Below are 12,627 nucleotides of genomic sequence, written 5' to 3' on the forward strand. Positions count from 1 at the left end.
GTGCCTGAATCCAAGAGCCATGGAGTAAATTAAACACCAACAAGGTTGTAATGAATAACTGAAGAGCAGTAGTAGTTTTTCTGTTTTTTTTCTCTCAGGTCCTACAGTATGCATGTACAGACATTTGAATGTATTCAAGAAAGTGGTATTACAATAGCAATTGTTAGTTGTGTTGTGAAAAGTAATAGTGAAAATGCTGGGCAAAATATACCACTGTTTGTGAGAAGTGTGGCTATTTATTTAGCAGCACAATAGTGAGAACTTGCAGAAGCATTGTGGGGATTGAAGGGACCAGACTGCTAGGGCCATCGGTGCGAAAGCATCACCAAAAAACTACTCTGAGAAGAGAGAATAAAGGTAATACTACTTTCATCTGGCAGTATATAGGGGTCAGCAAAATATTGCCCTGTTATATTGGCCAGGGACACAACTTCCTGCTAGTGCTGGTATAAGACCCACCACAAATCTTACAAAATAAACAACAGCAGGAAAAGAAGGAAAAATACACCCCACAATCCAACCATGAATAACAGCATAATGAAACAGCATATTGTGTGAACCATGGGTCCACACCCATCTACTTACTGCATGTGCCAGAAAAAAAGCTCCAAGGACGTCCATAACGGTACATCAGGCACTGTGGCTGACAACAGAGTGCGTCACATATACTTCTAGTTGACTGCACTTAATCTATTCACATCTCAACTGAAAAAACTTTAATAAAGTAGACCAAACCAAAAATGAAGCCCAGAGAGCTACAAGGAGGAAGTAAATATGAGGGTTACCCAGAAAGTAATGCACCACTTTTTTTTTCTTCTACAATTCTTTATTGAACATAATGAGAATTACACACATAAAAGAATGGTGTTTTATCTACACATCCTATTTTTTCACGTAATCTCCATGCTGTTCTGTGGTCTTCCTCCAGTGTGAAACAAAGGGGTGTATGCCCTGTTGGTACAAATCCTTGTAATGGTGGTAGAGCCAGTGCTTCACTTCCTTTGCTGATTGACAGATGCAGCACCAACTGCCGACGACATCAGCTCACTGCAATATGTCAGGTGTGACAGCCATGGATGGTCTCCCTGAACCCTGAAAATTGTGGAGCTCTGCTGAACCACCTTCTGATGACTTCACCCTCGGTGTCTGTACTTCTGTCGATAGCAGATGCTCCAAACACTTTGCACAAGCATTTATGAATATTCCCACAGTTTCTTTCTCTGCAGTGAGAAAACCAGTGATGGCACTTTGCTTGTAACATACATCACCTACAGATGACATTTTGAAACTGTCCTGCAGGTTCGCTATCTGTCAGAAATGACGGTAACTTGGCATGCTCATTCAGGAGACTTCAAATAATATATACGTAACATTTTGCATTCATAGCATTGTTTTTGGCTGAAAAAAAAATGTGGTGCATTATTTTCTGGGTGACCCTCGTATATCTAGCTAGTCATTCTGCTATTTTCCTATGGTGGGGGGGGGGGAATTGTGTATGCAAAGTCTCAGAAGCGAAGGAGTCTGACAAATATCTCAGTTTTCGTAAGTGATCTAGTTTCAAGTGACTGTTTCTATTGCAATTATTTGTTCATTCATTGTTTTCACACATTTTATTCTGAGGGTTCAACCAGAAAGAAAAGCCTTCAGGGATTTGAAATGAGTCACATTACGTGTTGTCAGACAGAAACAGCCATTTCAGGCTACTTTTGCACAGTAAAGTAACAGACGACCCTCCACCTGAAAAGAGAGATCAGTTGTTATCAAGAAGTCAAACAAACTCATGGCCAGTTCTTGAGAAAGAATGATGACCTGCATCAAAACCACATCATTATTAAGAGAGTCTAAATGGGGCTATAAGTAAAGACTCTTGTAAGACGCCAGGAAGCTAGTTGCACATTCTACAACCAGACTACTCTCCTCTACTGTTGTTAAATTAGTTTATTGTTTCCCAAGTAAAGTAGTTCCATGGACACATTCCTTATTTGCCTGAGATATTCACCTTACTCCCTATCTATACTGTTCCTCATAACAATATCTACTCAATGCAATGTTGCAGATACTGCAACAAAGCTACGTCTCTGACAATGCATCTTCACAGTCACATAAGTCACATTTCTTCCCGTCCATCCTTGTCACTCAGATTATGATGGTTTAGGTGTTTATGTTTATATTCACTTTGTTTTTAACATTCAGCCAATGTATAACACAGAATATGGTTGAAATAAGTAGAAGAATGGCAAAATTTAAAATACTGATAAGAAAGAACGATGGCTCATTATTCATATTTTTATTCTTAATATTTGTAGAATCTTTTATTACTGTAAATTTAGCAATATAACAATGTTCTTTAATCTATAACATTTCATCAGGTCTTAATCTACATCTACATCTAACAAATACACAATGGTTTATCAACAACAGCAGATGAACTACCAGAGACAGGAAATGATCATACAGTCTCAGATAGCATTAAAATCTTGCAGGTGATGACATATCAAGATGGGTAGTTCAACATTGTGGTAACACTTTTGGTATTGTCTTTATCTACATGAACAACAACTGTAGCAACCCAATATTGATCCCCATGAACATCAGTATGTGTCAAAGAAATATCAAATTTCACACCACGACAGACAGCAGGAACACAAAACAGTTGCTGATAGGTGATGTTAATGGTAGCAACTAAATACACATGTAGTGCCATGATTGTCAGTGCAGTTGGTTACATCAGCTTATGCTGTCAGCACACTTATTCCATTATCAAAGATAAATCATTTGTGGAGTGCGTGACAAAGATCAGTCATTAATGTAAAGGCCATCATTGTTCATCATAATGTATTGAGCACCCAGAGGAGGCCAAGATACTGTGTTTAAGACCCGAAGAAGCTACAGAAGAATAAGTCACTTCTCAGCTTTTGGCAAGATCAATGTGTAGTTTTATTTATTAAAATTATCTTCATTTGCTACAGTCACCCATTAATATAAATTTGAAAATATCACCACATCCCTTAATCCACATAATAATATAATAATAATATAAAATCAGGACTTAATTTACAACTATGTCTAGAACAAATACACAGTGGTTTATCAATATGCTTTAATGCTGTCCAAGACTGTGTGGTCATTCTCTGCCTTCACTAGTTCATCTATTGCTGTGATAAACTATTGTGTATTTATTCTTCTCAATGCTTTTCAGTCAGATCATTAGTAATTTTATAATTTAAAAAGAACATTGATTTCTTACAAATATCTTGCAAACTTAGCTGTAGTGTTACATCAGCTATCAAAAAACAATGGATCTAAGATACACAGTATTATTTAAACCACAAAGTGAATCATGCAATGACTGTAAAGTAGTTGCCTAAGAATGAATACAGTTAATGTTTCAGAATACTGTAGTTCAATCACACACAGTGGACAGTAACTAGCTGCAATACAGCTGACATGTTTGCTATACTACACTTACATTTACACTACTTCCTCCTAAGACTTTTGTCTTACAACTAAACACAGATATTAGAATGTAATCCTTACCATGTAGGAATACTGACTACACCTATATATTTGTTTGATTTTAATTTGTATTTTCCAGAGGCACAATGAAAAGAATGTCATTTCACATTACATTTAACAACAATTAAACAACAGTCACAACCAGCTCCTGTAACATTTTGTGGAAATGGATTCTAATTTTCTATAATACTGAATGAGTTTCATGTCTGTTGTCAGAAATGTTTTTTGTCAAAAAAAAAAAGTTGCCTTAGGAATTACACTGGTCTGTTTACATGTTGTAACATATACAAACAATTTAGTATTTGACGACAATACATCACTATTCATCCACAAGACTAGTTCGTTAGATGCTATGTTACATTTCTTGTATATGGAATGGGAATAGGTAAGTGCATCTTTGTACAACATAGCTGAGAAATTTTGCCAGTTCAATATAAAATGTAAAATTAAAAACAACTTGAAGACTCAACTGATAAATGAAGGTATCATGTTACTGAAACTAGAAATCCATGGCTATCAGGTACTTAATACTGGCCCCCATTTCAGCTGCACATGAGGTTGGATTCCTCTTACACATTGGTCAGGGGGCCTAGAGATGGTGTCATGAAACACCAAAACTGATTGCATAAACAAATTATATTCAAAGTATAGATGGTTGAAGGTGTTTTTAATTTTAGACTTTAGAATTATAATTTTTTTTTTTATAAACTGCCCTACAATAAGATGAGCTTGTGAATTATTTCTATTGAATATGAACTTCAGAAATAATCTCCAGCACTGTCTCACCTCTAATGTTCCAACTTTACTTGTGTTTGTTTCTTGCAGTTATCCATAAAGAGAGATAAGGACTAGGATGCTGAAATATATCTTTTGAATTAGCACATTCTTCATGAATGATACCTTCAAATTTTTGACCCACACTTCAGAATTATCATGGAGTGTTTGAAATAACAACACTGAAAATGTCTAAGCATCTACTTCATCATTTACATTCATATAATGCCAAAATGCTATACACAAAACTGCCTGTAAGCAAATACAGTCCTTAATTCTTTACTGACAGTATCATCAATTATACATCTAGAAGTTCAGTCTTTTGTATGATATGTATCTTAACAATGAGAATTATATGAGTCTTACTATTACAATAAGAAGCTACTGGAAAATTTTTCTTCTGTCACACATTATAGCTGCGTGTAAGAAATATGTGTAATATTTCAAAATGTAATCTGACTACACATATCCTTATAAACAGTGTGAGGAAACTAGTGGTTCTAGTTCCTACATACAACAAAATATATTTAGCTGCATTTAAATCATATTTAAATAATGGTTATGGTGGACAACCGAACCACGTTGTTGGAGCAGGCAGTGGGTACTGGTCATCAGTCTTAATTAGCATGTTGTTGAATCTCCAGAATAGTTTGTCCTTGAAGAAGTAAGTAAGACCTGTAGAACCAATTGAATTTGGATTAATAAATATTCAGTAGAAGTAACAGAGCAAGAATGTTAACTTTCCCACCAGAATGTATCTTATGCCCGGATGAAATATATGTGAGTGATTAATAAATAATGAAACTGTGTACTCTCATTGGCTACCTATATTGCATAGGAAGTTATACTAATATGTTGTAGAATAACATCCATAATCATTACCCTTCAACATAGTCACCATTCTCGTCCAAAGATTTGATCCACCAGTATTCCAAGTTATCAACAGGTGGTCTCTGCATTATAATGGCATACCAATTTTTCATATTTGTTGTGGCTGCCTACTACCCAAGCAGTTTATTGTTGTTAAATATAAAAGAGGTAACAAATAATGATTTACAAGAAAAGGTAGAGGGGAATTTAAAACAATAAGCATAATGTTGAGTGCAAGAACATAATCTAAAAGCATGAGCCTCAAAATTTTAGACTCAATGATGTAGTGATGGTAGAAATCTTTCATTTTAGTTCACAAAGTACAAAATTATAGGGCTCCCACATCCAAACACTATTTTATTAATAGACCCTTCGAGTGGAAAAGAAAAAAGCTCTATATAGACATGATCAAAAGATATGTTGTAAGAAGATAATTTCACATTCTTTGTGAATTTAGCAGATTGATGCCTGCTAGGTACTAAGTTTCTGCTGTATATCTTCAGCTTTAGATTTCAGTATAGAATTCTTTTACTGTTTTACCTACCTTCTTTAAAACTGTAATTACATTTAAGTATCCCATACTTTATAAGCAAATGAAAACTAATGCACACAAAATGAGGTAATTATATATAATGAATAACATAGGATAACACTCATATTTGGCAAACAACAGAAATCAGCCAACAGTGGCTAGCAGACAGGCTGCAGAACCTAGATGAATTATTTCTTCTGACTGGTATTGGCTGTAAGCTCTTGTCACTTTTGACAGAGGAATCAAAGGTGTATACTCTTAGCTATAAAGTGTAAATATGGGCTATCATCCAGACAGTATGACTGAAACATTTAATGGGAGGGCATTCAGAGTTACAGTAGTATATAGGCATGTAATGAATGACTATGTGCAGGGGAGTACATTGAAAACAGCACAGGAGGTAGGTGAGATATGGGATACAACAGGAACATGTTACCTAAATATATTTGTATGGAAGGAGAAGGTAGAGTTGTAAGTGGTATTAACAGGATATTGCACCTTCATCTGTATGTATGTATGTTAGATGGTGTGTTGAAAGGCTAGGGGAACCTATAGAAAAAGGATGACTTATACTTGAGAAAGTGAGGAGGATACATCAATAGGGACACTTTCTCTGTGGGGAGTTAACTGAGGTGTAGAGATAGTCTTTCAGTGGAAATAGGTGTCTCTTGATGGTTGACACATAAATAGATAGCGTTACTTTCAAGTTTCCCCCAAAAAGCCAAATAGATGAATTTACTTGAGTTTGTTAATCTGTTCCATATACTAACTTAAAGATCAATGGATCATTAAACAGTTTTACAATATCTCTTGATTTTATCCCATGAAATCTTCATTACTAGGTACTATAGTCCAGTAGCCCTTTTAGTCTAATTGTCCATATTTCATTTAACCAACTATATTTCTTCCAGAACTCAGGCCTTACTAGTCACACTCACAACACTTTTGGACGTCACTAGGTTGTGCTACACCTCCGTAAATCCATCATTCAAAATAACCCAATTTTGTGGACTAAATTACCCAAACCTCACATAGAACACTTTCCAAATTGAACCCTGCCTGGAACAGTTCTGTCACAGTGGGACCCACCTCCTCTTGCTCAAAATCACCCTCTCCAAACCTTCCAGGAATTTCTCACTTCCAGCTTTGCCTCCCAATCCTTCTTGAAAAACCTTAATCCTACTCCCAATATCACCACAGCAGGAGTCCAGGCTATCCGTGATCTGAAGGCTGACCGATCCATCATCAATCTTCCGGTGGACAAGGGTTCCACGACCATGGTACTTTATCGTTGGGAGTATGTGGCTGAGGGACTGCGTCAGCTTTCAGACAACACTACATACAAAGTTTGCCAAGGTAATCCCATTCCTGATGTCCAGGCGGAGCTTCAAGGAATCCTCAGAACCTTAAGCCCCCTACAAAACCTTTCACCTGACTCCATCAACCTCCTGACCCCAACGACACCCCACACCCCTACATTCTACCTACTTCCTAAAATTCACAAACCCAATCATCCCGGCCGCCCCATTGTAGCTGGTTACCAAGTCCCCACAGAACATATCTCTGCCAACGTAGATCAACACCTTCAACCCATTACATGCAGTCTCCCATCCTTCATCAAAGACACCAACCACTTTCTCGAACGCCCGGAATCCTTACCCAATCTGTTACCCCTGGAAACCATCCTTGTAACCATTGATGCCACTTCCTTATACACAAATATTCCGCACGTCCAGGGCCTTGCTGATCACCTGCCACCCTACCTAAAACCTCATTCCCATTACCTTAGCCACCTTCATCCTGACTCACAACTTCTTCACTTTCGAAGGCCAGACATACCAACAATTAAAGGGAACAGCCATGGGTACCAGGATGGCCCCCTCATATGCCAACCTGTTTATGGGTCGCTTAGAGGAAGCCTTCTCGGTTACCCAGGCCTGCCATCCCAAAGTTTGGTACAGATTTATTGATGACATCTTCATGATCTGGACTCACAGTGAAGAGAACTCCAGAATTTCCTCTCCAACCTCAACTCCTTTGGTTCCATCAGATTCACCTGGTCCTACTCCAAATCTCATGCCACTTTCCTTGACATTGACCTCCATCTGTCCAACGGCCAGCTTCACACATCCGTCCACATCAAACCCACCAACAAGCAACAGTACCTCCATTATGACAGATGCCACCCATTCCATATCAAACGGTCCCTTCCCTACAGCCTAGGTCTTCGTGGCAAATGAATCTGCTCCAGTCCTGAATCCCTGAACCATTACACCAACAACCTGAAAACAGCTTTCGCATCCCGCAACTACCCTCCCAGAAGGAAATAACCAGAGCCACTTCCTCGTCCCCTCAAACCCAGAACCTCCCACAGAAGAACCCCAAAAGCACCCCACTTGTGACAGGATACTTTCCGGGACTGGATCAGACTCTGAATGTGGCTCTCCAGCAGGGATACGACTTCCTCAAATCCTGCCCTGAAATGAGATCCATCCTTCATGAAATCCTCCCCACTCCACCAAGAGTGTCTTTCCGCCATCCACCTAACCTTCGTAACCTCTTGGTTCATCCCTATGAAATCCCCAAAGCATCTTCCCTACCCTCTGGCTCCTACCCTTGTAACCACCCCTGGTGTAAAACCTGTCCCATGCACCCTCCCACCACCACCTATTCCAGTCCTGTAACCCGGAAGATGTACACGATCAAAGGCAGAGCCACGTGTGAAAGCACCCACGTGATTTACCAACTGACCTGCCTACACTGTGAAGCTTTCTATGTGGGAATGACCAGCAACAAACTGTCCATTTGCATGAACGGACACAGGCAGACAGTGTTTGTTGGTAATGATGATCACCCTGTGGCTAAACATGCCTTGTTGCATGGCCAGCACATCTTGGCACAGTGTTACACCGTCCGGGTTATCTGGATACTTCCCACTAACACCAAACTATCAGAACTCCAGAGATGGGAACTTGCCCTTCAATATATCCTCTCTTCCCGTTACCCACTAGGCCTCAACCTCCGCTAATTTCAAGTTGCCGCCGCTCATATCTCACCTGTCATTCAACAACATCTTTGCCTCTGTACTTCCGCCTCGACTGACATCTCTGCCCAAACTCTTTGCCTTTACATATGTCTGCTTGTGTCCGTATATGTGCGGATGGATATGTGTGCATGTGCGAGTGTATACCTGTCCCTTTTTCCCCCTAAGGTAAGTCTTTCCGCTCCCGGGATTGGAATGACTCCTTACCCTCTCCCTTAAAACCCACATCCTTTCGTCTTTCCCTCTCCTTCCCTCTTTCCTGATGAAGCAACCATGGGTTGCGAAAGCTTGAATTTTGTATGTGTGTTTGTGTTTGTTAGTGTCTCTATCAACATACCAACGCTTTCATTTGATAAGTTACATCATCTTTGTTTTTATATATATTTTTCCCACGTGGAATGTTTCCCTCTATATATATATATATATATATATATATATATATATATATATATATATATATATATATATATATATATATATATATATAAAAAAAACAAAGATGCTGTAACTTACCAAACGAAAGCGTTGGTTTGTTTATAGAGACACTAACATATAAAAACAAAGATGATGTAACTTACCAAACGAAAGCATTGGTATGTTGATAGAGACACTAATGCTTTCGTTTGGTAAGTTACATAATCTTTGTTTATATTTTTCCCACTTGGAATATATAATACATTAAAGGCTAAAGAACAATACAAAACGAATTGTAGTGATGAAATCAGAAAAAATGATCATGTAAGTAATCTGCAACTAACCATTAATACTCGGATGAGTGAACTAAAAAAACTTACGTCCGGAAAGTGTGAACCTACATCAAACATGACTCACAGTAACCACGAAATTCCAGGCAAAGTGAAAAACAAAGTGCCTCATTCTCAAGCTTATTGTATGAGCCTAATATTGTGTTTACAAGCAGGTCAGTGTGCAATCAACCATGCAAGATTATAAACATTGTGCATGTGATAAAACTAACTTCCGAGCTGAATATGAAACTACAAATACGCGGAGTGATACATCCAAAAGAATGCCTAACAACTCAACTACTGTTATGAAAGGAAATGAAACTGAATGACCTGTACACTTGCGTGACCGAAATATCAAGTATTTGTCCAGTGCTGATACTAAATTGTTTGGCCATAATGACGGTGGGCCTTCTAAACATGCAGAGAAACCTAAATGAAGAAAAGTAGTTTTGACGGCAGATAGTCATGGTCGTGGATTTGTTCCCTTCTGAACGGTCAGTCCAGTTTACAAAAAATCGCGCACATAAAGCCTGGTGCTTCTATGTTGGAAGTTTGCAATCATGTACGATCCACAGATGTTGCTGACTTATCCTCTGAAGACTTTGTCGTGCTAATTGGTGGGTCAAATGACGTATATAAAAACGAAACCCACAAAGCAAAACAAGAACTAAAAAGGTGCTTAGGACAGTTGACACACACAAATGTTTTAGTGCTGAACATTCCACATCGGCATGACTTACTGTCTTGGTCATGTGTAAATAAATAAATAATCAATGCCAACCAACAAATTTCATTACTTTGCAAACATTTCAGAAATGTAGAACTGCACGACCGCTACGGTCGCAGGTTCGAATCCTGCCTCGGCCATGGATGTGTGTGATGTCCTTAGGTTAGTTAGGCTTAAGTAGTTCTAAGTTCTAGGGGACTTATGACCACAGCAGTTGAGTCCCATAGTGCTCAGAGCCATTTTTTTCAGAAATGTAAAACTCGTAAATGTTAACAATATTGGGTGCAGATTTCACACATTACATGGATTGCACGTTAACAACATGGGGAAAAAACTGCTCATCAGAAAAATTGAAGAAATTATCATGAAGAGGCATCAAACACTCAAAAGCAAAATCATCCTGGATTGGCCCCCCAAATATTTGAAGGAAACAACGCCAGCAAGACCTCACTCACCAACATCAACAACGAAAGAAGGAACTAGGTGCCTCCAATATTCAGGCACAGCAACAACAATGAATGCAGTAACAGCTCTACCAATTGCAGACCCAGCTCTAACACCAGCAGCAATATTATCAACAATAGGAGCAGCAGCTGAACAACTACCAGGGGAGCCAGACACAGAGGAAAATTCTGCTGCAGATGATAATAGAAGAACAGGTGCAGTCGGGAAAAGAAAAGCAGTACTTTCAGCACACCTAAATGATTTTTTATTGGCAAGGTAAAGGTAAGTGATCAATTAAATATGCCAAAGTCTAACAATATGCCAAAGCCTAACAAATCCTTTAATTTCATGCTGATTCATCAAAATGTCCAATCATTGCTAAACAAATTAAGTGAAGTTGAAATTTTATGTACTGATGAGCTAAAAAACGTTTCTGTAATGTGTATAACTGAACACTGGCTGCCTAAAGATGGAATGTCAGTCACAAAACTTCCAGACTTCAATCTTTCATCATCATTTGCTAGAATTACATCCAGTCATGGAGGGTCATGTATATTTGTTAAAAGTGGCATTGATTATTGTAACATAAAACCCATTGAACTCTTAGCTGAAGAGAAAATTTTTGAAGTATCCGCAGTTGAACTCTCTGCATTAAAATTAGGAATCATTTGTGTATATAGGAGCCCTGATGGGAACTTAAATGATTTCTGTCATCAACTAGAAGCAGCTTTAAATACTATAAAAAACTTCAACAAAACAGTGATCATATGTGGAGATTTTAATATTGATTTTCAAGAAATCTCAAAAGACCTGCAAAGCTTGATGACCCTCCTGGAAACATATAATGTAAAAGCCACCATAGACTCTCCTACAAGAGTTACACCAACAACTAGCTCAACAATTGATCAGATATTAATAAACACAAATGTAAATCACAATTTCTGTGCAGGAAATCTTAATACTGGCTTCAGTGATCACTATGCACAGTTTATTGCTTTGCACACCACAAGTGAAACAACTGACAAAGAGGAACTTGTAAAAGAAGCAAGGAAATTCATTAATAAAAAAATAAACCTTTTTGTACAGAGACTAAGTGAAGAAACTTTGTATGAAGTGTATACTTGTGAAAACACTAACAAAAAGTTTGAAAAATTCATAGAAATCTTCATGTCATACTTTGAAGCTGCATTTCCATTAAAAAAGCAAAAATGTCAACCTAACTTCAAAAAGAACAAATAGGTTACAACAGGTATTAGAATATCTTGTGCAGAGAAAAGACGATTACACGATATAGCAAAGACACAGAACATGCCTCATGAATTTCAGTTATACCTGAAGAATTACAAGAGGATCCTCAAACATGTTGTAAGGAAAGCTAAAACAATTGCAAATGACAAATACATTGAAAATTCAACAAATCTAAAGCTATATGGGAAGTTATGAAAAATGAAACAACAAGTGAAACTAAACAATATAAAAATATGAACTTTTGTTATGAAGGACAAATGATTTCTTGCCCAACAGAAATTGCAGGGATCTTCAACAAATATTTTGCAAATGTAATTGAACAGTTGGTGAGTGGACTGGAAGAACACAACAAAATATCACCTCCATCATGCAATAGTGTGAGAAATGTGTCTACATCTTTGTTCCTTTCACCCACAAATTCTGAGGAAATTTTATCAGTTATAAAAACCTTGAAAACAGGGTACTCATGTGGAATTGATGAAATACCAGATGCAATTATTAAAAAATGCTGTCTTGCCTTAGGTGAACCCTCGACACATTTGTGCAACAGCTCACTGGCATCAGGAACCTTCCCTTCATGCTTAAAAACAGCAAAGTTGAAACCACTGTTCAAAAAAGGAAATCCAAAATGTGTTTCAAATTATAGACCAATAGCCCTACTGTCTGTATTTTAAAAAATTTTAGAAAAAGTTTTTTATAAGAGATTGTCTGATTTCCTAAATAAAAA

General features: G+C 37.7%; 1 protein-coding gene across 2 annotated transcripts in view; it reads right to left on the bottom strand.

Annotated features, from left to right (window-relative positions):
- Positions 1 to 3,748: 3,748 nt before the first annotated feature.
- The window catches only part of LOC126189817 (matrix metalloproteinase-2-like), a 121,117-nt gene continuing 112,238 nt past the window's right edge, over positions 3,749 to 12,627 (bottom strand). For both annotated transcript variants that reach the window (XM_049930973.1, XM_049930972.1), the window contains exon 11: positions 3,749 to 4,965. In XM_049930973.1, coding sequence (XP_049786930.1) covers positions 4,850 to 4,965 — 116 coding nt within the window. In that variant the 3' untranslated portion in view covers positions 3,749 to 4,849. The remainder of the gene's footprint in view (positions 4,966 to 12,627) is intronic.

Source organism: Schistocerca cancellata, chromosome 1 (genome assembly GCF_023864275.1).
Source record: "Schistocerca cancellata isolate TAMUIC-IGC-003103 chromosome 1, iqSchCanc2.1, whole genome shotgun sequence".
NCBI lineage: Eukaryota > Metazoa > Arthropoda > Insecta > Orthoptera > Acrididae > Schistocerca > Schistocerca cancellata.